The sequence below is a fragment of the Mus caroli genome, chromosome 6 (assembly GCF_900094665.2).
Source record: "Mus caroli chromosome 6, CAROLI_EIJ_v1.1, whole genome shotgun sequence".
Taxonomy (NCBI): Eukaryota; Metazoa; Chordata; class Mammalia; order Rodentia; family Muridae; genus Mus; species Mus caroli.
Window position 1 is genome coordinate 102,022,318 of NC_034575.1, and position 27,216 is coordinate 102,049,533.

A 27,216-nucleotide genomic window follows, 5' to 3' on the forward strand; every position below is an offset into this window, starting at 1 on the left:
TTCCTTTAGTGTGTACTTGACCTACTTAGAGACTTTTATTGATATTGCAGCATTTAGGCAACAAGCTATGCCCTCCATTTACATATAATTTTGTATTATTTAAGTACTTCTCCCCTAAATTCTTTGCTTTATTTAAGTCTCACTTTTAATTGCAACTTTGGTGCAGCTTTGTCACAGCAATCGTGTCTTGTTTTTAATTTTCTAACAACATCACAGTTGAGGATCTGTGGGCGTAAAACATGTTTGATGAGAACATCTAAATGACTAAAGGATGTGAGACATTTTTCTAAGCTGTCTTTGCTAATCTGATTTAATAGAGTCTTAATGGCTGTGGATATTCTGAAGGTTTGACAAGCTTAGGAACTTGGCAGTCAGCTTCAGACCTCTATTTCAGCCACTTCCATTTCAGGTCTATGGGGGCCAGAGGTCTTGGATGGTCATTTGGCTACTCAGATAGGAAGCATCTGCTTAGTGTTCATGGTGGCCAGTATACTAGGAAGTCAAAAGACCCAGTTTTCAGCCCATTGAAACATAACCTTAAGGAACTCCAGACTAACAAATGCTCTAGTTATATTGTTTATTGGGATTATAAAACTAGATTCTCAACAAAAGAATAACAGATGGAGAAACTAGGGATAAAATAAAGTACTAGAGGTGTACTGCCTAGAAATGTTGGCTTGAGCCAATTGCTTTATTTTTTTACTTATGTTCTTATTGGGCTGGGGATATATAGATTAGAGAACTTACAGGAGTCCCTTCTTTTACTTCATCCTGTCAGTCCAATGATCCAACTCAGTTAGTCAGGTTTGGCAGCAAGCCCTTTTTACCAGCTGTGCCATCTTGTTGGCCCCAAACTTTTAATCATGTATTGAACCACTAAACACTGAATGAGTAAACCCTTTGTAAGCTTGCCAGTAAGAATGTGGACATTTCTCTGTACTCAGAAATGATATAGTTAAGATGTCTAGATGGAGTGTGAAACAAGAGTGAGGCTCTATTTCATGATTCACATTCAGTGACATTCCAATGTCACAGAATGGAATTATGTATAGATTGACAGCTTGCATTGGAGGGATGCTTGCACAGTCTTGATAATCATCTTTCAGGAAGACTTGAACAACCTAAAATGAGAAAAGATTCCCCAGAAGAAGACACTCAGTGCTGCCAAACTCTTCAGGCAAGCCCTGCTTGTAGCCTGTTTCAATAGATAAAATTAAATTTTTCTGCATAAATAAGTTGGCTATTCTAGGATAATTTCTAGATTTTTCTATCATTCCTACTGTATTCTAAACAGTGTTTTGTTTTTGACCATGCTATCTAATTTGTTATTGCTTGTTAAAGAGTGCTTTTACTCTTAAAAGTTATTTCATATTTGCTAAGCTATTTGAATCCTCTTGTTCTAATAGTCTATTGATTACATTGTTCTTTCAAACATCACTATTGCCAATTTTTCTCAATGTTTAGGGTCAGCCCATTATGGCTTCTGGAACCACCACCCGTTTTTACTATTAAAGTTTTATTAGTACACACTCACCTGCCCATTGATAGACATTTCTCTATAGCTGTTTCCAAACTACACTGAGAAAGTTTAGACTTTCTGTCCACAAAATCCAAATGAATCCTATGCTCTCTGACCTTTCTTTAAAAAGTCTTGCTGACTTATGAGACTGTGATGCAATCATTAAATATCAAAAGACTGCCTATTAACAGCACCTCTACAGGTTTAAATTAGGGTTAGTACATGCAGAGGCAGAGAGAGAGAATTTACTAAACTCAATATGAAGATTTTATTATTTATGAGTATCTTTAAAAGAGACAATATTAGCTTTGCATAGCCTATAATCAATTTCACATACTGGACACAGCAAGTTACTTCATGCATTCAGGTAACCGGACACTCTTCTGGCAAAGCGGGAATTCATGCTTACTCAGTCTTTGTATGTACTGAGACAGCCTTCTAAAAATGTTCTTTCTCCATCTGAACTGTGGAAAAAGGAAGAAAGGAGGTATAGATGTTACTTAAGACAATGCATATATTTTCATTTTCTTGTTGATTTTTGAAACCATTCCAAAATCCTAATAGTAAAATATGATATGCTTCCTTAGCTCTCTCAAGCAGTGAGGAGATAGTTTTGTTTCATACTCAATGTAGTATGAATTATTCTGTTGGTTTGGGGGTAGTGATACTTGAGATGGTGTGGTGGTTAGTTTTTATCAACTTGACCCAAGCCAGAGTTACCTGGGGAAAAAAGGACGTAAGCTACAATACTGACTTCATCAGATTGGCCCATGGGCATTGGGGAGGGGTATTTTCTGGACTAAAGATTGATGTGGGAGGGGCCTAGACCACTGTGGATCATGCCTCCCCTGGACAGGTTGTTTGACATTGTATAAGAAAGCAGGCTGAGCAAGCCAGTAAGCAGTGTTCCTCATGGTTCTGGCCTCTGTTTCTGCTTGAGTGACAGCCCTGACGTCTCTCAATAGTAGACTGTGATGAGAATTTATTTTGTTTTGTTTTTGTTTTTGTTTTTGTTGTTGCTGTCCGAGTCACTTTTGATCTCAGGTTTTAAATCAACAACAGAAAGAAACCAGGACTGATCCTCAGACACTACATAAGATTTTCCTTCATACTAATATGCCCCACTACAGGGGAACGCCAGGGCCAAAAAAATGGGAATGGGTGGGTAGGGAAGTGGGGGACTTTTGGGATAGCATTGGAAATGTAATTGAGGAAAATACGTAATAAAAAATATTTTTAAAAAAAGAAAGTATAAAAGCATGGGTTTTTTTTAAAGGGCACAATGGCACACTTAGCCAAGGGAATTTGTATTGAATAATCAGATATTTCCAAATATTTTTCAGTTAATGGAATGCATACCATGTGACTTGTTTTTCAAGAAAGTCAATGTGGGAACATTTTCCAAAATAATTTTGGCAATTATTTTTTTTTCAGTAGAAAATCCCACTCAGTGGAAGTTAGTAAATGCTCGTTCCATCTGTGGTTTAATTTAGCAAGCACAGATCCCAGCTAAGGCAGGCGTTGGCAAAAATCTTTAGGCACACAGTTTTGCAAACTGGCTTCCTTCTGCCAGCACAGTGCTCTGCAAATTGTACTTAAACAATAGCAGCATGTGGTATGTTTCACTTTCATATTCTGTAAATTGTGATCTAGTTCCTTAAATCCTATCATCTTACAGACCTGGCATCAACCTTTACTAAGTGACTAGATTTTAAATGTGGGACAATCTCTACCCACAAGGTCATCAACAGAATTGTGGCTTTCAAATGGCCTTATCATTGGTAGAACTCCATTCCTAGTGTTCCCACCACAATTTGCTCAAGGGCCAGGTTTATTAATGTCAGGTGGGACATCTTTGTTTTGCTCATAATTAGCATAGGGGTGCTCTAAGTGTGCTCTTTAAGCCATCAGCAGCATCACCTGGGAGCAACTTGGAGCTGCAGATCGTCACGCTCCTGCTTTCGCTCTGCTCTGTAAATTAGAACCTCAGGCCCACGAGGTGATTTCAACCACAGGATGAATGGCTGTGATAAACACCCAGGAAGTTCAAGCCAGATATCCTCATGAAATCAACTTTTACTTACACAGTAAGCAATCCATTGTTGTTTAAGTATGCCATATCACCAGGCAACTTTGAGAAGACCGTAGTCTTATAAAAGTCATGAAAACAGGTATCAAGACAATGCTAATTGCAGTGAGCTCCAACCCCATTTGCCAGACACACCGAATAGTTTATGGCTGATGTTAATATCTATTAAGTCCTACTGTAAAATAGACAGAACCAAACCTTGCCTTTTGGGAAGGAGTTTCAAGTACTTAATGTAACTCTCATACATGCTATAGTGGGTCTCTAGTTCCAAAGAACTGAAAATATTGAAGGTGCATTCTCATGAGCCAAGACTTTTTCCAAACTCATATAAACATATAGAGGAAATTGTATATTTTTACACATGGACACAATGAGAAAGTCATATAATCCATATAGAAGAGAAGTGTGCTCAAAGAGACTGAAACACAAACCAAAGAACAAGCATGGGCTGGACCTAGGCCCCCTGCACACATATAACAGATGCTTAGTTCAGTCTTCATATGGGTCCCCCAAACTACAGTGGGAGATGTCCCTGACTCTGTTGCCTGCCTTTGGATCTCGATAGAGATCCCTAAATAGACCACCTTTGTCTGGCCACAGTAGAAAAAGATGCACCTAGTCCTGCAGTGACCTGATATGTCAGTGTGGGTGGATATCCAGGAGGAGTCTCCCCTTTCTCAGAAGAAAAGGGGAAGGAGGGAGAGGCTGTGTGAGGGGGCAGGTAGAGGGGAACTGCAATCAGGATGTAACGTGAATGAATGTAAAGTAAAATGAATGAATGAATGAATGAATAAACAAACAAACAGGAAAAAGGTGTGGCAGAGATGATGTTTCCTGATTAAGCAATGGTATATTTATTTATTTTGGTTATGTGGATATACCTAAACTTTCATCTCCCACCTTTTTGAGTATGGGAAATGGAATCACAAGTAATTTGATCAACACTCTTGCTCTGTAAACCACCAGACCATCTGTAGACCAATTAAGTTCAACCATTTCCAGGTGGTCAGAGAACTGGCCTAAAAAGATGTGTCTCTGTGTTAAGCAGCCTTTTGTTTTCCACAAACAGAAAGGCAACAGATTTGACATCTGATGTGAAAGCATAATGCCAAACTAGTTAGAATAGAAGAAATCGCCAAATAAAATACAGTTTATCAGATGTAGCCCAAATTAAATGGAGAACTTCGACAGGTGTACCCCAAAAATATCATTTGCAATATAGTTGAAGAAAAGTGCATCCCTTACTCATATGATGATAAAATGGGGTTACCCATTATATGCACTGACATTCCTCTAAGCAGCAATGAAAATCATGCTTATGTACTGTAACTACTGCTATGTATTCAGATCAACCTGTTTTTACTGATACTCTTTGTTCATAGTTACATAGCTGTAAATATGGATCACTCTATAAACCAAGAAACTACACCCATATGGCCAGAAAAACAAGCTATACAGTTCATGTCAGTAAAGGAAAACTACAAGGATATGTAGTAAATGATTCTGATGGCTGAAAACCAGCATGTGCCTCTATAGGCCATATTAAAAATGATTCCATGCCTCCCATCTCTTCCTCCTTGTCACACATCTCTGTTCATCTCACTTAATTCATGTTCATGCTACTGAGACAGTCTTTGTGAATGATTCAGAAAAAAAAATAAGATTTTCCTTCTTCCTCAAGATATAATTACAATGGAGGAGAAGCCTTACTAATAAGTAGGTATAATGATGATTAAAAACAACAAAAACAAACACACAAACCAAAAAACAATCTCACTGTTTTGGGGGTGCCATGGACTTTGAAAGATGTTTTAGGTCTGTAGTTATTTACCGAACACCTATTAAGAGACTGAGAATCTAAGGTAGGAATAAAAGGATAAAACGCACAGCTATATCACCTGGTGGTGTGTTTTCGCATCTGAGTCAGAGCTTCTGAATAACAAATGAGAGAGTCTTATATGGGGATAAGTAACAAGAAGGAAAGGAAATGCTGATAAAAATCAGTGGTAGGGACAGAGTTTACAACAGGAAGAAAAAAAACTACTTGGAGGCTGCATCATTTGAAGTAACACACACATCCACAAAGAGTCACATATATGAAAGTCATCGAGAACACAAGGCAGATGAATGTATGTCCACACAAGGCCTGTCACGGCTCCTTGAAGCATCACTGGCAATAGCTGATATGGCAGCTCCTCAAAGGCTCATCAGTCAGTGTAGCCATGTTGCCCCCACTTCTTCCCCCAGCCTGGTCCTCAAACTGCAGTCTTATGAAGAACTAAGGTCATTATAAATATAGATAATTGAAATAAGGTCATCTGGAATAGCATGTAGCCTTTATCCACAGAGAAATTGTAGTAAGAATTATAATTCCAACTAACCAAATAAAAGACACATAATTCTGGTATTTTATTTACAAATTGTCAGCATATATTGGGCAGGTTTTTGGAGCTATTCTAACTTACATGCTAGCCACATCTCCCTTGAGATTTGATGTTTTTCGTGGGTATGTGCTCATAGTCCATCTCTCTCATGGTGACCTTTTCCTCTCTCCATGACCCTTTTCCTTCTCCTGGTCTCTCTGAGATCCCTCGTGCAATCCTCAAGTACTTCCTTTCTCTCTCTACTGCCCAGTCACACACAGGCTTTGGCCTTTTATTGACTTGGGGAGCAAGGTTTACATAGCATCATTTGGTGTCCGTGACAATCTGCTAGTCCAGGGCAGCCAGATCTTGAAGGCCAGTACATTTGAATACATAGCAGCACCAGACCAACCTCAACAAGAAAAGAATCATTTGAAAACAGGTAGAGATTTGAATGACATAAATACACGCTGAAACCATTACAGATCGACAGTTACCTCCAGAACCTGGGGAGAAGCAGTCTTAGAGCTCAGACCTGTGTACACCTCCAGAACTATGGCAAAATGTCTTCCTTTCAGCTGCTTAGTTTGTAGGGGTTTTTTGTTATTGTTGTTATTATAGCACCATTGTGAAACTAATGCAAATTTTTTATCTTATGAATAAAATGTGGGATATACACACAGTGGCATCCTGTTTTGCAACAGATCAAATGAGACGTGGTAAGCTATAACACGGGCCTTGAAAACATGCCACATAAAAGAAGCCAGACAAGAAAGACACCACTTGGAGACTAGAGAGAGGGCAAATAGCTATGAATGCTGCCTGCACTTACAGAGGATTGAGACTCAGTTCCCAGAACCTGCATGGCAACTTACAACTGTCTGTAATTTCACTTCCAGGGTATCTAGTAGCCTCTTTTGACCTCCAAAGGAACCAGACATACATGTGGTGCACGCATGTACACGAAGTCAAACATTCTTACACATAAAATAAAAAGAAAAATATTTTCAAAAGCATGCACATATATGATTCCATTAATATGAACTGTCCAGGGGAGGTAAATGTACTGAAAGCAGGTGAGAGGTTGCTGCAGGCTTGACTGGGCAGGACTGCACACCAGCTGACTATTAACAGTGAATGGGCATCACAGATACTCTTTGGGTATTGCAAATGCTCAGAAACCAGATTATGGTGATGGTGACACATGTAAACAAACTTTATAAAAATTGTTAAACTGGGCCCTTAAAATTAGTGAATTGTTAATAAGCAAGTTGTGTCTAAAAATTGTTTCTTTTTTAAGTAATTTGGAAACAGTAAGAAAACGAAGCAGGGAAAAAAAAAGTCTTGATTCTTTCCAGTCACTTACAAAGTACAGTGGTCTAGATAACAGGCTATTCAGAGCAGGAGGAGTTTTATGTAACAGTTCTACAAGTGTGGACATCAAATCCACACTCTAATAGAATTTTTAGAATGGAGCAAAAGACATTTGAGGATCTGGATACTGAGTCTATATCTATTCTGATGTTCAGAGCAAGTTTATACGAGATAAACTTACTCCTCACTGCCATCTTCATAGAGTCATTAAAGAAACATGAGGTACATGCAGAAAATGGTAACACAGGGACAAAGCCAATCACTTCTAGGACATCCTTGCCCATTGTATTTATAATGGTCTTATTGTCTCATCTCCATCCAATGTGGTAGATTGCCATGCAAACTGTCTTGATTTCCTGGGAGGACAAAGACCGATTTCTCTCAAGGCAATATTCGTCAATTAACACCAATCTCCGAGTACACAGCCACATGCACGGCACTAAAAGGTGTGAACTTGCTCACTGCACTCCGAGTCATACTACTGATATTTATGGGATGATGATTCAACCGTGCAGACAGTTTGTTAGCAAGTTCAGCAGCTGCCTGTGAATGCTGTTGTTAGTATGCACCGCGTCATTACTCAGTCAGCTTTGTGCAAATGCTCAGAGGGAGGCAATCAAACGGAGGTGCAAGAGAAATTATGGCAGAGACTTGACAAAAAAAAAAAAAAAGAGAGAGAAATAGCGTTGTTTGTGAACAAGTCAGATGCGGCTTTGGTGTATTTTAATTTACTTTGACAGGTTTGTACCCTTCAGTGAAGACAGGACAAACTAAAAGGTAAACATGCACGCTTTTGAGTTTTAACCTTGACCATGAACTAGATCTTGGTGGGACTAAAAACAAAGTGTTAACCCCTTTGAGATTACAGCTCTGCTGTAGAAGCACAGATAGCTATTCCCTGCAGTTGTACCCTTTTGAGGGTTAATAGTTGCTTCTATCACTTGCTTTAAAAGACCCCTAACTGTGATCTCCCTGGTATGCAGAGAAGTATGTATTCAGCAAAGTCAAATTTAACCCATGAAGATGAGATAGCTCAACAAGTTAAAAGCACTTATTTTTGCAGAGGACCAACATTCATTTTCCAGAATGGAGTACTTGGTGGCTCATCTCCAACTGTAAGTGGAATTGCAGGGGATCTAGTGTCTTCTTATGACCTCTTTAGACACCAGTCACTTATGTGGTATTCATACATACATACACTCATACACATAAAATAAATAAGTCTGGAAAAGATTTAAAAAATAATAAAACAACAGGGGAAAATAATCTCAAATACCCTCCTAAAGCTAGGATTCCCTGTTAGTCTAGAAAAAAAAATAATAATAAAACCAAACAGCATCAGCAGAGCTGTACTCAAGTTCACCCTTCCACAGCAGACCTCATGGTGAACCTAGCAACACTGTAAAACTCTAACTGGGAGTGCTGAGTTGTTTCTTCATGGACTGATTAGGTCCTTGTGATGACTCTGTTTCTAAACCAGCACAGGAAAACTGTTTGCAAGATGAAGAAAATCAGCTCTCATTGTTACTGCACCTGTTCCCTGTTCCCATCCTGCCTTCTTGTTGTTACTCTTTTCTTCTGAAGCTTCGCATTTCTTTTTCCTCTGACTCAGGGAGGCCTAAAAGAGAGATGAACTGGAGACACAACTCACTTTGAAACAAACAAACAAACAAAAATATCTAGATAGCACCACAGAACCCCTTTCTCAGTACTGTTGAATAAATACCGATGGGAAGTGTCCAGGGATTAAAGAGAAATAAGCCTGATGGCAGCCTTAATGAGTCAAGAGTGGGTTGATAGGGAATAAATGAGATGTTTCTAGTTATTAAACAGTGATGCGGCCCGATGGGCCCGTCACTGTAATTGTCTTCGCAAGTCATCTCTCTAGATACGGGGGACTGTGACTACCAGGGTAACTACTACTCCAATGACAGCACCAGCACGTGTAAAAGCTGCCTCCTGTAGGTGCATATGACTTGTTATGGGGTGAGAATATAGGACATAGGCTTCTGATGCTATCTTAAATGTACTTATTCAGATTCATTCAGGTTGACCTTAGACAGAAATGAACACCATGGCCTTGGAATGGCTCTGAGAGATCACTATGTGGACACTATAAAGGATGCATTTTAAAAGTGATAGTTAAGTAGCTTAAAGCTCTGTGCTGTCTTTCCAAGGGGTGATATTCGTACTAACTAGGAACCTGTCAACTCATTTTCCTTCCCCAACTCCATAGTATGTCTGAGAAGCATGGAATGTAACCCTCTGAAGCTGGTGTCAATGCTGTGATATGAATTTTTCTCTCAAAGAAACTCGAGGAGGATTTGGGGGTTACAAGCTGTTAGAACAGAGCCTGTTTTAGATAATGGAATTAAGGGTGCACATAGGAGTATCTATATAGAAAGAAAACACTTATCTACATCTTGACAGAACCTCTGAGACCTGGTTTCTTTGTCTGTTCACAGGGGTGATGGGTGAATATGAGCCCAAAATAGAAGTACAGTTTCCAGAAACTGTCCCGGCTGAGAAAGGAACAACAGTCAAACTGGAATGCTTTGCCTTAGGAAAGTAAGTTCGAGCTGTTCCTCCTGCCCTCGGCTCTGGCAGGTAGAGAATTGTCTTTGGTGCTCACAGCTATGGCTTCTGAGCTGTCTGAAAATAAAATCATCTTTCTCTTTGTAATTCTGTATATGCATCTTTGATTCTTCCCTCTTCCTATGGAGAGCGACAGGTAATGGCTGCAGAAGGATTAGGCTGCCACAATTGACATGGCCACAAAGGAAAAGAGAATAGGTCATTCTGAAAAAAAATATTTCATTGTATTATTATGACCTATAATACACACGCTGTCTAACCCAGAATGACAGGAAAACAATGGCCTTCATTTGAGATACAGGCAAGCTGACTGCTTGGAAAAATGGTGACTTTCATTCTGGCCCCACTTACAGAGGACACATAAAAATTTTTCTTGCATGTCTTTTCAAATTACACAACTCTTCTTTCTCATTTGGATTCCCTTCTGCTCTTGCTAGAGATAGAGAAGAGCTGATATCTGAAAGTCTATTTTAGAGTAGTCTGAAAATTATTCACAACTTTATTATTCCATCTGGATTACACTTAAAAGAACCTACTTGGAAAGCACTTAGCCCTTCTCATAGATGATCTGCCAGAGGGCATCGAAAAGGAAACTCAGATCTGCTGGAATTTTTATATGCCGGTAATCAACAGGACTCATTTAGCATCAACAATATAAACTACCACCAGAAGGGTGAGCACTGGTGCCCTTGTGAATTTTAATGGTCTGTCTCTGTATTTTCTCCTAGCCCTATCTAGCCAGCTACCCATTCCTAATTCTGCCTTTTTTTTTTTTTTGAGCCTAAGTATTTATGAAAGCCACAAATTCTTACCCAGTCCTATCTCAGTGTACAATAATTTTTAAATGCAATTAATGTGTTTTACAGAAACTTTAGGCATTATTTTGCATTTCCAATTTTATTTTTTACTCCAATGGAATGATTGTTTTCACGTTGTGGCAATGCAGGCCACAGTGGTATCTTAACTTGGGAACACTTTGATGAGGTTTCATACAGTGGTAATTTTGTATCTCCTAAAAACCTACCATGGTGTATAAATTGTGACAGGGCTGCAGGATTGAACACTAGACAGAAATGAAAGGCAAGCTGTAAAGTCACATGTCAGACATGGCAACGATTTACTGCTGAGAAAAAAAAAGCAGATTGCACACATTGTAATGTGGTTGATCTTAAAATTTTAAAGTCTTTCTGTGAACCTATAAAGTAACTGGGGAGACAGTAAGAACAGGAATGGATCATCAGGATCTATACTTAGGGATTTTTGCAAGATGACACATTAAAAACCCCTCCTTGGAGAAAGCAAAATTCACATTGCTCACACTTCCAAAGGAACTATGAATTAAAGTCTATTCACGGTGCTTAAATGGTGCTAAAATAAAAACAAAACACACAAATTGGGTTCCTCAATTCCACACAAAAGTGTTTGCATTTGCACTTCTAGCTGTTGAAACACACCATCACTGCCCACTTAAGAACAGAAGACTAGTGTAAGTGAAGTTGTGTTTAATGGCATGGATTACATATACATCCAATTGGATGTGAAGGCACTCACCATGTGCTTCTGATGGAACCCTCCTGCATTTTGAGCCACTGTCTGCCTAATGAACTTTAATTATTTTAAAACAAATATAGTAGCGTTGATAGTTTTAATTCTTTAAAGTCCATCTCAAGTTTCCCAGAGAAGATTGGCAAGTCTTTCCTATAATTACTTCTCTGGGAGTGTTGTTGTGAAAAATGAAAAAGTAAACCATGGCATCCCCTGCCAGGAAGCTGCAGTCCTCAAAGCTGAGATGAACTTCAAAACCACTCCTTTGCAGACAGGTTGCTGCCCACACTGGCAATTTAAGATGTGTTGCAAACACTTATGGCAAGATGATAGATATGTTGAGAGGACATTAAGAGTCCATAGTTTGTTCTTTTTTTTGTTTTTTTTCTACTTTAATTGTTGTTCTTACAAACAACCTTTCAAATGAACCTCTGTAAGTGAGTAAAGTCCTCAATATGTGAGTGAGAATAGGGACAGACACCAACTGTGTTACCCAGATCAGGCTGTCATGAGTGAACTACACCTTCATGTTAGCAATTAGGTTGTAGTCTCCCGAGTTTATGAGTTCATTATTTTACTATCGCTTGTTCTGTATGTGGGTGTAGCTTACAGTGTGGTACACACACATTGCTGGAAACTTAGAAGAATATATTGCTTCTGCTCTCTACTCTATCATTCCAAATTTAGAAGGAACACACAGTCAACATCATGGGTTAGGAATCTAAGCAACGTTTTGCTGGGTGATGTTTTCAGTCTCTGTGATATCTTTGAGGGCTTCACAGTGTACAGCTGCTGGAAACTCAGTAATGTAGAGACCTCCAAGGAAGTTTCTCTCACATTTCTGGCATCTTAGAGGTAAGGTTGTATGGGTTTGTCATTAGTTGAAACCACCCATTGAGACATCATCTGTGTGACAGTATTGAGGTGGTCAAATATCTCAAAGGTGCCCCTAAGAAGGTGTTCCAAAAATAAGAGTGTGGAAGCTGTCTGTTTCATAATACTTGAATCCAGAAGTTGACTCAGTATCATGGATGAATGTCTATTTATTATTCAGAGAAGTCAAAGAGCCTGATGAGTTCAAAGGGAAGGGACACAAACCTGTTCTCAGTGAAAGGAGTGTATAGGAAGTTGCTTCTGTCTCATTTCTACCACATATGTGCCTGAACATTCTTTTAATAATTAAAATCTAGAAACCCTTAGATATTAGAAAATAATAAAAAGTATATTTTAAAATGCTGTTTTCTCTCAAGGGTAATAGTGTGTAGGAGGTTGAATGCATTGTTTAATGTTAGGAATGTTGATTTTATGAAAAACATGTGAATAATGCTAGAGATATAAATGTTGCTAAAATAATGGTAATATAGAAATGAATTGTGGTAAATCCTTTAATGTGTTTATAGCTTTGGAAACGATGGAACGAGTTATAAGAAGATTGCAAAGAACGAGACAGAGCTTTCGTTAATTTGGTTCATCCCATTTTATTCTCACTCTCAGTCCAGTCCCAACTATTCTATGGCGAAGAGCTGATGGAAAGCCAATAGCAAGGAAAGCCAGAAGACATAAGTCAAATGGAATTCTGGAAATTCCCAATTTTCAGCAGGAAGATGCCGGTTCATATGAATGTGTGGCTGAAAACTCCAGAGGCAAAAACGTAGCCAAGGGACAGTTGACTTTTTATGGTAAGTTTTCAGTTTTACTTATGGTTATGCTACAGAACTTTTCGTATTAGAATCATCTACTGGCAGATCTGCAGTAGGAGATTTTCTTCTAAGGAATCATATAGAATAGGACTGAATCAGACTTACTTTTCTATATAATTAGCATGCCCTAGATGGCTCTGGGTGTGGAAAGGAGAGGTGGGGGCAAGGATGTTGAAGGAGCAGAGAGGAAGGAATTAAGCTGATGTGTTTTAGACACGGACGATAGTGTGAACACACTCCCAAAGGAGACCGTTTTCCTGTTTTCCTCTTGCCATTTGAGCTATCAGCCTGACACCGGAAGTAAGTTTGGAGTGTGTGTGTGTGTGTGTGTGTGTGTGTGTGTGTGTGTGTGTGTGTGTGAATGCGTGCGTGAACGCGCGCGCGTGTGTTAATTGAAGTTCTATGCTCCATTTGAATTTTGATTTAAGGTTCATCCTAACCCTTCATAAATGCACCTTCCTGATAGCAGTTTAACATGGTATCATGATCATTTCAAATGCACTCTATCCAAATTTAGTTCTCAGTGTGGACCTCAGAGTACAGCATAAAAAAATATCACATCACATAGATTTCCTTTTATGTTAAAACAGCTGCTCCTGTTGTGATCAAATCATCTGTATTGACCCAAATGTAAATGTAAAATCTTTGTCACATGGTTCTTGCTTAGGACGACCTGGAAAGCTTCAGGGCTACTGATGTGAAGTCCAGAAAAGGGTTTCATTGGAAATGCATTATAAAATAAATTTGAGAGACTCCAAGCTGATCAATTTTTTGTTTGTTTGTTTGTTTGGAGACACACACAGAGAGAGGGGTTCTTTATTCTGTAGCTCTGGCTGTTCTGGAACTCACAATGAAGATCAGGCTGACTTTGAACTCACCAGATATTCACCTGCCTCTGCCTTCTAAGTGCTCTGATTAAAAGCCTGTACCAACACACCCAGCCAGTTGCCCACATTTCTATGTGCTCTTCTTCCAACATCCGTTATTTTTAAGATGAACTGAAAGCTACACTCAGTGATCAAATAAAGCAAATTGGAAACAGATTGGAAAGCAAGGAACATATCCAGCATCGGCCACTGGGCTTCTCCTCCCCAACTCTCACCCTTTTAGACTCATATACTACTAAAGCAGTTGGTATGGAAGGATTATAGAAAATTCTTCATAAAATGAACAGGACAACTGTAGTTGGGGGAAAAAAGAAACCTCTTTTCTTATTTATTTGTCTTTATATCTATACTAAATGAAGGATCTGATATTTGGTCTTTTTCTTTCGTAAATTATGAGAGTCAGTGTCCTTTTTGATGGTTTGAAATGTATAATATACCACAGTTACCTGGAAACTCACAAAAGTCAAAGTTACAGGTTTATTCAGTGAGAAGCAATTGCCATGTATTTTTTTTTTTTTTTAGCTATTTGGGATTTATTTTCTCGCCCACTTGATAATTATTTCCTTTATGACAGGTAGCAACCACTTGAACTTAGGTAGGCAACATGGGCAACATTTTTTTTTCTTCTTAATTGGATAACTTTTACATTCATTGGTTTCTAAGTGGTATTTAAATCACTGGATGAACTGAATAAAGTTACTTTGACTTGCATGATTTTCTTCTAGGGCTTGTATTATATGTTAAAAAGGTGTTTTCTGTAGCCACATTTTACCATTGATCTGCCTAGGGATTGGAGGTCTCCAGCCTAGCAATACAGCAATGCAGAATCACTCTGGTGGAGAATGAGCCTTCTCACTGGCCCCCAACCTTGTGTAAAATAGGTGCTACCCAAGCCTCCTGACCTAGAGATGAGAATCAGGGCCTAATGGGAGCTAAGAACTTTAGCCATTTAAATTGTGCTGTCTGCAGCAGTGCTTGATGGGGGCACAGAATAATTCACCTGTTTTCTGAAGATATCGGAGGGTCACCTCCTTTTCAGTCACCCTTGATGTCACATCAGCTGACTCACACAGCACTTGACTACTATATGTTTATTCTTTTGTTCTTCCTCGACTAGCATATCATTGATATTGTTTTCACTGTCACAGGAGGAGGCTTAATCATACAGAAGTGCTTGGCTGTCATTTTTTTCTTTTCTATTGTCTTTCCTGAAGGGAGGGGTTTGGTGTGTTCCCAGTGCTCTGTTCCTAATATCCAGCTGCCTTAATCTTCAAGCTAAGTGAATTATTATAATTAAAATCACTGTGCAGAGTCCCACAGAGGGAGAAAGTAGCCCTGGTCACTTATCTAGAGTGGTTCTGCCTTTGTTGACAAGACAGTTCCTTACAACATTAAGGTATGCTTGCTCAGGGGTTAGAAACCATGGGGTATGCTCAGAAATCTATATATTCAAATGTAATAAGAAATGAAACTTACAGGAAAATGGATGGATATGAAAAGTATAAAATTAAACAAGGTAACCAAAAGAGGATAAAATGTACATGTCCTCTGTCATATATAGATGCTGTATTATGGTATAAATATATACACATATATATGAGTGGATATTGTTCACATATGGATATGAAAGCATGTGGAATATTATAAGAGGGAACCAGAGATAATGGCATAAGGGAGAAGCAGAAGCACAAACCTAAACTTTGTTTGAATGGCATGGTGATAACTAGCACCTTGTAAACTAATTCAAAACTAATAATAAAAGAGAAAAGTGAAGAAAACCATAATTTTGTTGCTTTAACACAGTGTTGACCCATTTGGCAGCTCTGCAGAAATATCTCTGGTAAAAATGGATTTTTACCTCCATGTTTCACTAAAAAAGCATTTAACCTTATTTCAGAGGCTTACTGCAGAGACTCACGTTGCACTCCCTCTCCTATGTAAGTTTGACAGAGCCACTGGGCCGCTACCAGTACTATAGCTATGCCCATCTAGGTTAATATGTGCCCATTAGTCTCACCATAGATGAAGGCCTGAGGGAGGTTTCAAACATATGGCATTTAATGTAACTTCATCTTATTTGTTTGTTTTGCTGGAACCTGTATGTTGCCAGAGCAGGTAACTTTCATCTGGTCTTTCAGTACTTTTTTTTTTCAAGAAAAAAAATCTTAAAATATAAATCTGTCTTCAGATATACAATGGTAAAATTTGTTTCCTTGGCCAGAGCTCTTCCAATATGACTTTAATATGTTATGCATTTGTGTAAAACTATCTTGACGTGGCCCTATTATGTGGGAGTCCACTGCTATATAGTAGGATGCTAGAAAACTCCTCAACCTCAATAGTTGATATTTTACCAGATTGTTAACAGATAAAGTGATCAAACAAACAAACTCAATATTTCAGGTTTTTGTGAGAATACAGGAGAAAATAATGACAGCCTTTTGAGATGAAACTAGCTGCAAAGACTCTTAAGGTCAAGAAGTCAAGGAAGGCCTGGTTGGCAAGACTGACCTCTGAGCAGAAATCTCAAAGTAAAAACACATAGCTTTTACACAGAAGCCCATACTAGGCAGAAAATAGAGAGACTCAGAAGCCCTAACAACTGTGTGACAAGCTTGAGATGAAGGGAGGAAATTCATGTTTCTAAACCTTAAGGACCAAGGAAAGGATGTACATCTGACACAAAGGTCAGAGCTAGGCGGTACCTTATAAGCCAGGTGGAGTTTAGGTTTTATTCACGACCCATGGGAGGATGTTGAATGATGAAATGGCTCCATCTGATTCATGCCTCTAAAATGCTGCTTGCTGTGTGATAAGTAGATGTTTAAATCATGGGAGCAGAAAGAACAGCTAAGCAGCCATTTGTCCTATCTATGTGAGCCATGTTCATGAGTGCGACTTTGAGAAAAATAAACAGTTATATTTTGGAGTCAGAGCCAGTAAAGATTTCCCATTTCATTCCTCCAAATACCCAGTTTAGAAAGAAACTCACTCCCGAAGATATTGGAGTGTATGATTAATGTTTACATATTAAGAAGTAGAACTAGATCCCAAATGCTGTGCTAGAGGTTCTGCAGCTTCAGTGTACATCAGGGTAAGTGGGAAATCTTAAGAAAATACAGAATATTGGACCATGTTCATGGTGGCTTTGATTTGGTAGATATGAGATTGCATTTCAGTTAATTTCCCAGGTGTAATTCTACTGCTGATGCTTCTGTGGGGACCACATGGTAAGGACTGCTGCTCTGTGAGAGATTGTTTCCAATGTTGTAGTGAAGACCAAGATTAGATTACTTACAGAAAATTGTTCCTTTTGCTTTGGAAAGCTTCCATCTCACTGTATCAGAAAGCACTACAGTCAGTCCGTATACTCCAAGTAGAATCAGAGATCTATGTCTAGTAATTTCTTAGATGTAAGGGAAGGAAAATGTAGTGCATGCCATTCTCTTGGAACTTGTTCATTATTACACCTGATCACCTCAGGAGCCACATCTTTTTCTGTACAAATATATAGGTGTAACTACAATCCCTGTCTTGAATAAGAAACTGTGAACTAGGAGTTTGATAGACAGTGCCTTTTGCACACTTTCTCCTATAACAGCCATTGTTATATTCATTGCTAAGAAAGTGAGAAATTTGTATCCCAATAAAAAAGTCTCTATTTCAAGGTCTTTACTAACTCTTTTGTTGAAAGAAACTCTTAGGCCCATTGCCTTGATTTCACAAATAAAATAGAAGCATAGGGGTAAAACAATATTTTGCCCAAAATCATATATAGTGTGGGATTTGACTATGCTTGGAACTGCTCCTTGCCATATAATAAATACTGTGGTTGCTCCCAGTTCAATACTTTGATAAAATGCAGCAGGGACTCATCAATCAGTCACCCCGGTGCTCTCTGCAACTAATGAATGTCATGCATGAACATTTCTGGATAAGCAATAGACTCTTTCCTTTCCCTTTTTGTTTTCTACGTGTTTTGTAGGCTATATCTAGACCTTGTTTACTGCAGTCCTGTGTCTATAAAGAAAATAGATGTGGGTTTGATAGCACTGCAGAGTGTGTGTAGGTGTGTGTGTGAGGTCATCAATAAGTAATTACAAAAGCATTTTGTGCACAACTTCCTAATTCCCCGTGAATGGGCTATGTATATGTGATAACTAGATAATATTCAACACTGCAAAGCAGTTTAAAGGACAGAGTGACCTGAAGATGAACACAGCAGTTAAGGTGATTTCACAGTACACCAATAACTGCTTAATTGTGCTAGGGAGAACTCATACTGGGTACCCTCAGTCACCCTCTGAATGTCACATGAGGTATACCCTTGATGTTTGCTTCTTTGCTTGCATCTAATAACACCAATGAATTAAGTTGCTACAGTTTATCAGAGAGTGTGCATCATCTGTGGGAAATAATATAGAAATGGGAGTAGAAGCTGCTCAGTCCATGTGAAATGACAAAGCACAACGGAAAGGAACTCATCAAGGACAGGAAGTTTCAAGTGGCCCTTTCAGAACAACAGCAAAATATAATCACCAAAAGCCTCAAATATGTATTGATGGTGTTTGTATCTGCCAATATCTACGATGTTGTAAGTTAAAACAGATTTTGACTTAGAACATCAATTTCTTTTAAATGACAAAACCCAGTGTATACGTTCATAATTGCCATACTTTAAGAAAATGGATTCGAAGCTGGAAAGAACCCAGATGGCCCTCAACAGAGGAGTGGATACAATTTGGTGCACTTACACAATGGAGTGCTAGTCAGCTATTAAAAACAATGACTTCATGAAATTCTTAGGCAAATGATTACAATGAGAAAATACCATCTTGTGTGAGGTAACACAATCACAAAAGAACACACATGGTATGCACTCACTGATAAGTGCATATTAGCCCAAAAGCTCAGAATACCCAAGATACAATTCACAGACCACATGAAGCTCAAGTAGAAGGAAGACCAAAATATCCATAGTTTGTAGGCTATGTACTATGTAGTATCCATACTTTGGTCTTTTTAGAAAGGGGAATAAAATCTCTAACTAACTCAAATGTAATATCATGAATTGTCCATGGTATCCCTGAGAGGAAAAGAGAAAATACATATTTTTATAGAAATTGTCATATGTGGCCCTACATAGGGTCACCATTTCCCAATGTATGACCCTACACCATGCACACATGAGCAGCATTCATTTGACTCAGTGAATAAAGTCAATTCATCCAACTATTTATCAACAAATCAGTACACAAATAGTTATGAGTGGGAACATAAAGTCTGTAATAAGATGTGGGAGTCTGGGAGAAGCTGGAGGGGAAAAGTTAGGGGCAGAAATTATCATTGTGCATTGTATACATGTAGGGAATTTTCAAAGAGTGAATAAAAGTTAAAATTATAAAGGAGAAACAAGACAGTGGATGACACGCAGTAGTCAAGCTGTGTGCCAAGTAGGCTGCAGATGAGAAGACCTGCAGTGGGCAGGACAGAGAGAGTCTAGCGGAGATACACTGTAGAGCAGAATGTTTGTTAGGCATTGAAGGGAAAGAGAACATTCCTGAAGATAAGATGGTATAAGCAAAGATATAGAGACAGGAACTGGCCTACATATTATTACAGCTACATATGAAGAAAACCTATCTGACAAGAGCTGAGGATTCACTGGCTGGAAGACATTGAGTGAGAGCAGATGGCAAATGAGCTTAAACATTAGCCCAAAGATATGAAATAATGGTGATAGTCTCCTAATGAATGTCACATTGACAGCGGGTGAAGCACATACAGACCTAGGCCAATATCTCATATACACATGGCCTTCTGCAATCATATTTGTTTTCTATGTTAATGAGTACCTATTAACAGAAATATGCCTATGATGACTTGCTTTCTAGGGCGTCTTCACATTTTCTACTGATTTCTTTACTATATTTTATGCATTTGGTTATTTTGCCTGCATGTATGCATATCATGTGGGCATCTGGTGCCTGTGGAGGTCAGAAAGGTGCTTCCAATCCCTTTGAAGTGCAGCTAAAAATGATTGTGAGCCACAATGGGCATGCTGAGAACCAAGACCTGAGCCTTCTCTCCAATGCCTCAACATAGTGGCTTTTTATGTCTGTTATTCATAGTTATCTGTGAAAGGGTTGGTTCAGAGGCATCTTCTCTACCCTTACAAAAAGTCAATTGGGTCTTATAAAGAAATGAGAAGGTCATAAACAAGAGTGTGTGAATAAAACAAAATATAGTAGAAAAACACAAGAGGCATGAGCCCATTGGTTAAAACAAAACAAAACAAAAACATAAAAATGAAAAAAACAATATGTAGGGGCTCAAAAAGTGGCTTAGCAGTTAAGAGCATGTCTGCTCTTGTAGAGGACTCAAATTCAGTTACCTGTACCTACATCTAAAGGACCACAAATACCTATAGTTATCATTCCATGGGATCCGATTCATCTGGACTCTATAGTCATGTGGACTTACATGCTCATGCAACCCCTATATACACAGGCACAAAGTTGAAAATAAATTAAAAAAAAAAACTTAGAAAACAGTGTGATTAAGATTCACATAAGAGAGTCCAAGGGAGTGTTATAGTGTCATATTCAACATTCTCTCAGTTCAGGGAGAAAACGTTGGTTTTCTTTTTTTCTTTTTTCTTTTTTAATGATTAGTCTCTTTATTTACATTTCAAATGTTATCCCTTTTCCCAGTTCCTCCACCCCTGAAGCTTCCTATCCCATCCCCTTTTCCATCACCCACCCACCTACTCCCACCTCCCTGTCCTGGCATTCCCCCACACTGGGGCATCAATCCTTCACAGGACCAGGGGCCTCTCCTTCCACTGATGCCCAGTAAGGGTATCCTCTGCTACATATGCAGCTGGATCCATGGGTCTCTCCATGTGTACTCTTTGGTTGGTGGTTTAGTCCCTGGGAGCTCTAGGGGCTCTGGTAGGTTGAGATTGTTCTTCCTATGTGGTTGCAAATCCCTTCAGCTCCTTCAGTCCCTTCTCTAACTCCTCCACTGAAGACCCTGTGGGTATTTTACTTGTTTACATTTCAAATGTTATCCCCTTTCCTGGTTTTCCCCCAAAAACCCTTTATCCCATCCCCCCTCCCCTGCTTCTATGAGGTTATGCCCACTCCCACTTCACTGTCTTGGCAATCCCCACACTGGGGCATAGAACCTTCACAGGACCAAGGGCCTCTCCTCCCACTGATGCCTGACAAGGCCATCCTCTGCTACATATGCAGCTGGAGCCATGAGTCCCTCCATATGTATTCTCTGGTTGGTGATTTAGTCACTGGGATCTCGCGGCGGGCAGGGGGTGAGGGGGTCTGGTTGTTTAATACTGTTGTTCATCCTATGGGGTTACAAACCCTTCATATCCTTCAGTCCTTTCCCTAGCTTCTCCATTGGGGTCCCCGTGCTCAATCCAAAGGTTGGCTGTAAGGATCCACATCTGTATTTGTCAGGCTCTGGCAGAGACAGCTCTATCAGTCTACTATCAGCAAACACTTCTTCCTGTCAGCAATAGTGTCTGAGTTTGGTGTCTGTATATGGGATGGATCCCCAGGTAAGGCAGTCTCCAGATGGCCTTTTCTTCCGTCTCTGCTTCACACTTTGGCCCTGTAATTTCTTTAGACAGGAGCCATTCTGGGTTAAAAATTTGGAGGTGAGTGTGTGGCCCCATCCCTCAATCAGGTCCTTGCCTAACCTCTGGATATGGTCTCTGCAAGTTCCCCCTCCTATTTGTTGAGCATTTCAGCTAATCTCATCCCCTTTGTGTCCTGGGAGGCTCTTACTTTCCTGGTATCTGGAACTTTCTGGTGGCTAACCCCAGTTCCCTATCCCCCATTGCTACATACCTCTGTTCAATTTCCTGACCCTCTGTATATCATCCCTGTTTCCTCCCATACCTGAACTTTCCCCTTTTTCCCCCTCTCCTACCTCTCTTCTTCCCAAGTCCCTACCACCCTCTACCTCCTGTGAGCATTTTGTTCTACCTTCTAAAAAGGACTAACACATCTACACTTTGGTCTTCCTTCTTCTTGAGCTTCATATGGTCTGTGAGTTGTATCATGGATATTCCAAACTTTTTGCCTAATATCTACTTATCAGTGAGTACATGCCATGTGTGTTCTTTTGTGACTGGGTTATCTCACCCAGCATGATATTTTCCAGTTCCATCCATTTGCCTGCAAATTTCCCTAAAGTTCTTTGTACAGCTACATGACCTCATATCGGGGCAGAGTTTCTCAACATGGATGTGGTTAGTCATTAAGTCATATTTGACATGAAATGTGACAAATATTTAATGTTTAAAACAAAGCAACCTTGGTTAAGTTCAGTGTCTTCTAAGAACCATTGGTCCTTGTAGAACTCACTTTGAAACCCTGTGCAAGAATGACAACCATGGTAGTGTGGGTACTAGCTGGGAGCCCATCACAGGTGAGCAAAGGTAGAAGGTGGACAATATCTTGCAGTACAATATAAGTACACTTTCAGTGATATATGTAAGTTGAATGTCTGGGACTTATTAAAAACCAGTGTACAATTATAAACTATACATTCAAACATTAAATGATGGATGATTAGTTCTGGAGAAATCTGAGGACATTAGATTTAAGGCCAATTGAGACTATCTTAAAAAGTGTAAGAATAGTGTTAAAAATCCTAGGATATATATATATGTATGTGTGTGTGTGTATGTATATATGGCAAAGTGAAACTGAGTAATTACCTCCAGACCCACTAAGCTTACGACAAATAAGAGCAATGTTATAGCTAGCCCTCTGCATTTCCTGGAAGTGACTCAATCTCCAAAATTGTTGAAGCCATTAGAAATAAATGCAAACGTCTACAGGTCAACTTTGCAAACATTACTTAAAGGAGTTTGCCTACCATGCCCTTTCTCTTAGATATTTAAAACTCCAAGGTCTAAGGCCAAAGCTTGCCCTTGTTTCTGTGAGAAATTTCTAGTTTGGGGGAATGAAGAGAGGCAGATACCTCTGTGAATTGTTTGACCCTTGAGTTCAAATTATATTTGTTTGAAATAGAAATTATTATTGGATAAGAGGCTTGTATGATTCCAGTGGCTGGAATATACAAACCCTGATTTAGGTCATTTCTGGCAGTTATTGAACAAAAGATTGAAATGAAAAGATTGTTCATCTGTCAAAAGATGAACAGTGTGACAGGGTCAAATCCCAGCACAGCTGTTTAATCTTATATTTGAACTTGTGGCTTGAGACAAGTCTTAGGACTGATTCTTCTGTTTCAAATGTAGACGAATGCAAAAGATCAAAACAGTAATTTCTTTTTTGACATATTTTTTAAAATTCTGTTTTATGAGTTAGCTCCAAAAAGTATACTTAGAAATTGTTGGAAAATAACAATTCACGTGGGCCTCTGTGAACATATGAACATGGATAAACCATCTCTACCAAACAGACACTTTGTTCTACAAAGAATCACCCAATTATATTATATGTGATTCATCAACATAATTGGGAGTGACTATGTGTGGTTTTGACTTGTAGATCTGCAATTGAAACATTAAAATATAAACTGTCTCATTATTTGGCCTTATACAAAAGGTTCATCTGGTGTTTGTGCGTGCGTGTGTGTGTGTGTGTGTGTGTGCGTGTGTGTGCCTGTCTGTGTGTGCCTGCCTGTGTGTGCCTGTGTGTTCCTGTGTATATAAATCAGAGGTGAGTCCAAATTACCATTCCTTGGGATGCCACACACCTTGAATTTTAAGACAGGACCTCATCAGTTCAGTTCAGCTGTCAAGCTTGACTATCCATGAACCCCAGAAATATACCTGTCTTTGACTTCCTGTGCTGGGATTACAGCCATGTCTCACCATGTCCCACCTGTATATGTGAGGGCTAAACATTGACCTCAGGTCTTCATGCTTGTATATCATGCACTTTGCCAGCTAATATATCTCCCTTCTCCTAGACACTCCATTCACCACCTCCCTGGGTTCCTGTGCAGTCACTCACTTCAAAAGGAATGAATTTAGATCAAGTTAATTTGGCTTCTGTGAAGAGATTTCACTCTGAAAGCAAAGAATGTACCTGATGACTGTTGTCAAACACCAAATTAGTTCAGTATTAGGCAAATTAGTTGTGGGTTTCACCTCAGCCTGGACCAATTATCCATTCTATTGAGCTCCTTGCCTCTCACAACCCATTGCAAGAGAAAGAATGAGCCCACAGAAGTACCTAATTAGGTTGAAATTTCCAAGGGCATTTCAAACTCTTCTCAAAGCCTCCCTTTCCTACCCCAGCTCCTTTGTGAAGTGGCAGGGTTTGACTTCAAGATTTCTATAGTTTTCAAAGTATGAGCCCAAGTGTTGCTGGAAATGGGTGACATTGAAGTCTGCCTCTGCGTGTGTTTCTGAAGTTTCCTGTTTGAACTTCAACTTGACATTGCTGCATACGTTATATTTGTCCTTCCTTGTTTTGCTTTGTTTTCCCTTCTGCTTTTTCAAAAGTTTGCTCTTGTTAATATTCCACAGATTTCTGTGGCTTTCTTTTTTTGCTTTGTTTCCCTGGACTCTGCAGGGGGTGAATATGCTGCAGGTTGAATGTGTTTCTGGCAGGCTAGGCCATTAGTCCTAAAGGAGTTGCACACTGGCTTCTCCCAGTAGAGCCCTGGGAAGATATTACCTCTTGAGCTTCCCTTCCCATTAGCAGCTGGATGATAGAGGACAGCAGCCAACTTGCAGCTCTTTCAATGATGCAGGTTATAACCCTTCATTCAAGCTAATGCTTGTTGATGTTGTAACGTTTTTTTGAAGTTGACCCTTTTGGCCTCCCCTCTTAAGCAGCCATGCATCATCTCCATCAGGAGAGCGTTTGCAAAATTGTGTTTTGCTCTTTGAAAAAAAAACATGGAATTGCTTGTAGATGGAAGAGTAGGAAACTGCATGTATCAAGGACTTAGAGACCTCTGCTGGATGGTTAAGTGACTTATTGAGTGTTTGTCTTTTTTTGTTTGTTTGTTTGTTTATCATCTAGAAGGTAAGATACATAGCTTGGCCTTCACACTACCATTCTCTTTGAATTAAATTATTCATGGCTTAAAGCCTCACTAAACAGATATACTAAGGTCAAATTAGATTAAAAAAAAACATGTTAAGGATATTGAATAATATCTCTGATTAATTCTAGTATCAACTCTACTTATTAAGATAATATCAGTAGTTATTATCCTGTATTATAGATAACTACCTGTAAACAGATTACTGCCCAGATTAATCACTGTATTTATTGTCTGTAGGAGTTTTAGCAAAGGGTCTCTGACAAAGCAGACAAATGTAGATAAAAGCATGAACTATGCTGTAGTCAAGAAGTAATACTTCTTAACATGTTTATGGAACATTGGTTAAATACCTATTGATATCATAGAAAAATAAAACATGACTTCAATGGAAGCATGAAAAACATGGCACAATATGAGTGTTGGGGAGATGATCTGTATGGTGAAATGTGAGAGTTAAATGCTTCTTGGAGTTCCATGTGAGTTTATGAGCAGAACTTCTTCTAAAAGGGCTGAGTAAATTCAAGACTCACTAAAAACTATTGACTTTAAGGATCATACTTCAGTGAAGAGCAGTCTTCTAATATGAGATCAGCAAATAATGAATGATAACAATAGTTTATCATGAACATATATGGACATATATGGGCTACAAAGTTGTCCATGTAACCTGTCAGAATGAAATATGTTCGTAAGCGATGAGTTAAGCTGTTCTAATGAAAGAAAAATCGGTAGAGAATAGCTTCAATGAGAGGCACTGACCTCACATTGGCTTTCCAAAAATAAACAAGTAGCCCTCACTACTGGTTTGCTTTGTTTCACAAATGTTTTTCAAGGGCCAACGTGGGGCTGCTCATCAGTCCCATCCCTATATTGCTGCCATCTCTAGTTCCAAGCATGTTAAACGTTTTACCATTTTCTAATCAGTGCAGAGACATGGGTCTCCAGGACTAGTGTCTGAGAATGCCCTCTCCACTTTTACCAGTAACCAACTGGAAAAAACTTAGACACTTGACTATTTCTTAATGAAAAGGATTCTTGGCTTTTGCTTGTGGGTTTGTTTGGTTTTTTTATTAGATATTTTCTTTATATACATTTCAAATGCTATTCTGAAAGTTCCCTATAAAACCCCCCACATCCTGCTTCCCTACCCATCCACTCCCACTTCTTAGCCATGGCATTCCCCTGTACTGGGGCATATAAAGTTTGCAATACCAAGGGGCCTCTCTTCCCAGTGATGGCCGACTAGGCCATCTTCTGCTACATATGTGCTAGAGATACGAGCTCTGGGGGTACTGGTTAGTTGGAATTGTTGTTCCACCTATATGGTTGCAGACCCCATCAGCTCCTTGGGTGCTTTCTCTAGCTTCTTCATTGAAGGCCCTGTGTTCCATCTTATCGATGGCTGTGAGCATCCACTTCTGTATTTGCCAGGCACTGGCATAGCCTCATACGAGACAGCTATAACAGGGTCCCTTCAGCAAAATCTTTCTGGCATATGCAATAGTGTCTGAGTTTGGTGGCTGATTATGGGATGGATTCCTGGGTGGGGTAGTCTCTGGATAGTCCATCCTTTCATCTTAGCTCCAAACTTTGTCTCTGTAACTCCTTTCATGGGTATTCTGTTCCCTATTCTAAGGAGGAATGAAGTATCCACTCATTGGTCTTCCCTCTTCTTGATTTTCTTGTGTTCTGCAAATTGTATCTTGGGTGTTCTAAGGTAGGAATTCATGAGGTCATTCAAAAGAGGAACTTAAAGTTTTCTCATATTAAAAAACAAAACAACAACTTAAGGGACTGGAACATTTTAAATCATGGTTAATAAAAGTTTTGTAGATTCTGCCTTCACTGATTAAAAAAAATCCACAATATAGACCAGAAACATGGTGTTCACAAAAGGTCATACAGTCTCCATAAATGTCTTCTTACCCTTACTATTTGTATGTCATTTAGAAAAGTAATTTATGACACCCGCCAGCTACCCACGACCCCAGCCGCAGAATTTTGGGACTGCTGGTGAGTGGAACACAGCTTCTGCTCCAATCCAATTGCGCGGGACCTGAGACTGCATTAGTTAGGGAAGCAGAAA

At 39.2% G+C, this 27,216-nt stretch overlaps 1 protein-coding gene across 12 annotated transcripts in view; it reads left to right on the forward strand.

Moving 5' to 3' along the window:
- Cntn4 (contactin 4) overlaps nucleotides 1-27,216 on the forward strand; it is a 990,533-nt gene that overhangs the window by 785,576 nt on the left and 177,741 nt on the right. For all 12 annotated transcript variants that reach the window (XM_029478673.1, XM_029478674.1, XM_029478666.1 and 9 more), the window contains 2 exons: nucleotides 9,811-9,913; nucleotides 12,980-13,164. In XM_029478673.1, coding sequence (XP_029334533.1) covers nucleotides 9,811-9,913; nucleotides 12,980-13,164 — 288 coding nt within the window. The remainder of the gene's footprint in view (nucleotides 1-9,810; nucleotides 9,914-12,979; nucleotides 13,165-27,216) is intronic.